The sequence below is a fragment of the Branchiostoma floridae genome, chromosome 19, assembly GCF_000003815.2.
Source record: "Branchiostoma floridae strain S238N-H82 chromosome 19, Bfl_VNyyK, whole genome shotgun sequence".
Classification (NCBI taxonomy): Eukaryota; Metazoa; Chordata; class Leptocardii; order Amphioxiformes; family Branchiostomatidae; genus Branchiostoma; species Branchiostoma floridae.
In genome coordinates this window covers 7,297,651-7,299,466 of record NC_049997.1, presented here as the reverse complement: position 1 = coordinate 7,299,466, position 1,816 = coordinate 7,297,651, and the positions used below count along the sequence as shown (strand labels likewise).

The following is a 1,816-nucleotide window of genomic DNA, read 5'->3' as shown; positions in this document are numbered from 1 at the left end:
GACAGACAAGTTAAAACAGTATTGGGATAGAACATTTAAAATAGTATTTGCTTAACGCAGTAATATCAGTATATCGCTATATCGGAGGAATATTTAAAATACATAATGCCTTACTATTTGATACAAAAACACTGAGGTGACAATTACTTGTTCAGGTTCGGGGCGTGGCAGCAGGTTGTGGAGGTAGTGGTCACAGCCTGCCCGCCTGAGATGCTGTATGGTGAGGACCGTAAGGGGGCGCTTCTAGACATACTGCAGGAGCTGCTCAGGAAGGTGGGAAATATTTTGATGATTTAATCTTTTCTTCTCAAATGGAAACAAATGGTGGTGAAGTGGTATAGCCTCTTTCAAGCTGTCTTATTATCAATACATTTTTGTGGTAGGAAACTATTTTCATAGACTGGTGCAATTTGACACCCAAGGGATGGGGAGGAAGATAGGGAGGAAAACTCACATGATTAGTATGTCAATGACATTTAGATGTCCAGGTAATAAGATATGCCAAATAGCAGTTACTGAAGCAACTGGATATGATTTTGGAATTGGATTGGAATATGTAAATTTGAAAGGACCTGACCTGAAAAATAGTCTCACCTTCATTGACATCTAATGAATAGTATGAAAGAAACTTTTTTCCCTTTCAAACTTGGAATAACGATACATTTTTATTTTACCCAGATGTCAGACCCTGATGCTGTGCCTGAGCTGACCTCCCCCGTAGCAGGAGTGGTACTGACCCTGCTGGCCCACCTCCGCCAATCATCCTCCACAGAACAAACCACCTTACCCGGTTCCCAGTACGTCCCCCTGCTGGACAGTCAGGGTCCGGGGTACGGCAGTGGGCCTGTGTCGGCGGGACCCATGCAGGTGGTGCTGAGGGGGCTGATAGAGAGCATCATGCAGTCTGGTAAGAAAGCTTACAATCTCAATCTTGAACATGAGGAACATTTTTTTGCACAAAATGTTCAATATGAGCACTGTTCTACAACAAAAAATTCAAGTTTGAGCAAAATCAGAAAATCAAAGTTAACCTTGAATTTACGTGCAAATGCTTGTTTTAACCCTAAAACATGCTTAAACATGTTTTAGAGACACTTGTGTTTAAAAGAAGGAGACTTTTTTTTCACGTAAATGGAGTGTTTTTCATTGATCTTATTCTCAGTGGGAAGTGTTGTCAAGTTGTATTGTTTCAGGAGGGTCTGCTAAATCCTTGGTAATAGCAATTTTTAGAGGATGGTGAAACATTTACCATTGTAGTGTAGAGTATCAATGCCTTTATTATCAAACAAACAGGACATAACACTTTTTTTCAGAGAAGTTTCCAAAATCAATAAACACAAGGCAGCATATCATTCATGAACTAGCTTTCTGTGTAATGACTGCCAGAAAGGTTTTTTTGTTAATATCTTAAGCTTTTTGATTGATGTTTTGTATCATATCTCCAGGAGGCACCCAGCAGAGAGTGAGAGCTAACCTGTACGGAGCCCTGCTGTACTGCCTGCAGATCCTACAGGCACACAAGGGGGCGCCGATGAGCAGTGATGCTGGTGAGTCTTGATGAGAGAGCTTTATTGCACGACATTTGTACATGGTACAATATGTGGCAACGACCATTACACAAAGTACAAAATAGGTGTTAGAATAAGACTTAACATCCTAATAAACATGACAAGTAGGGATAACACAAGTCTTGAATATAGTATTACAGTCGAGTTGGGCTAATCATGAGTTTCAGTATTCTTTCTAATAGCAAAGGAGTCTTTGATATATTTGCCTATCTTTGCATTGTTTACTTCGCATTCCAAGCCTGAACAGT

At 40.3% G+C, this 1,816-nt stretch overlaps 1 protein-coding gene across 1 annotated transcript in view; it reads left to right on the top strand.

Annotated features, from left to right (window-relative positions):
• LOC118407157 (nuclear pore complex protein Nup205-like) overlaps nt 1-1,816 on the top strand; it is a 49,608-nt gene that overhangs the window by 28,672 nt on the left and 19,120 nt on the right. Inside the window, exons 25-27 of the mRNA XM_035807575.1 lie at nt 156-273; nt 679-907; nt 1,446-1,547. Of these exons, the coding sequence (XP_035663468.1) occupies nt 156-273; nt 679-907; nt 1,446-1,547 (449 nt within the window). The remainder of the gene's footprint in view (nt 1-155; nt 274-678; nt 908-1,445; nt 1,548-1,816) is intronic.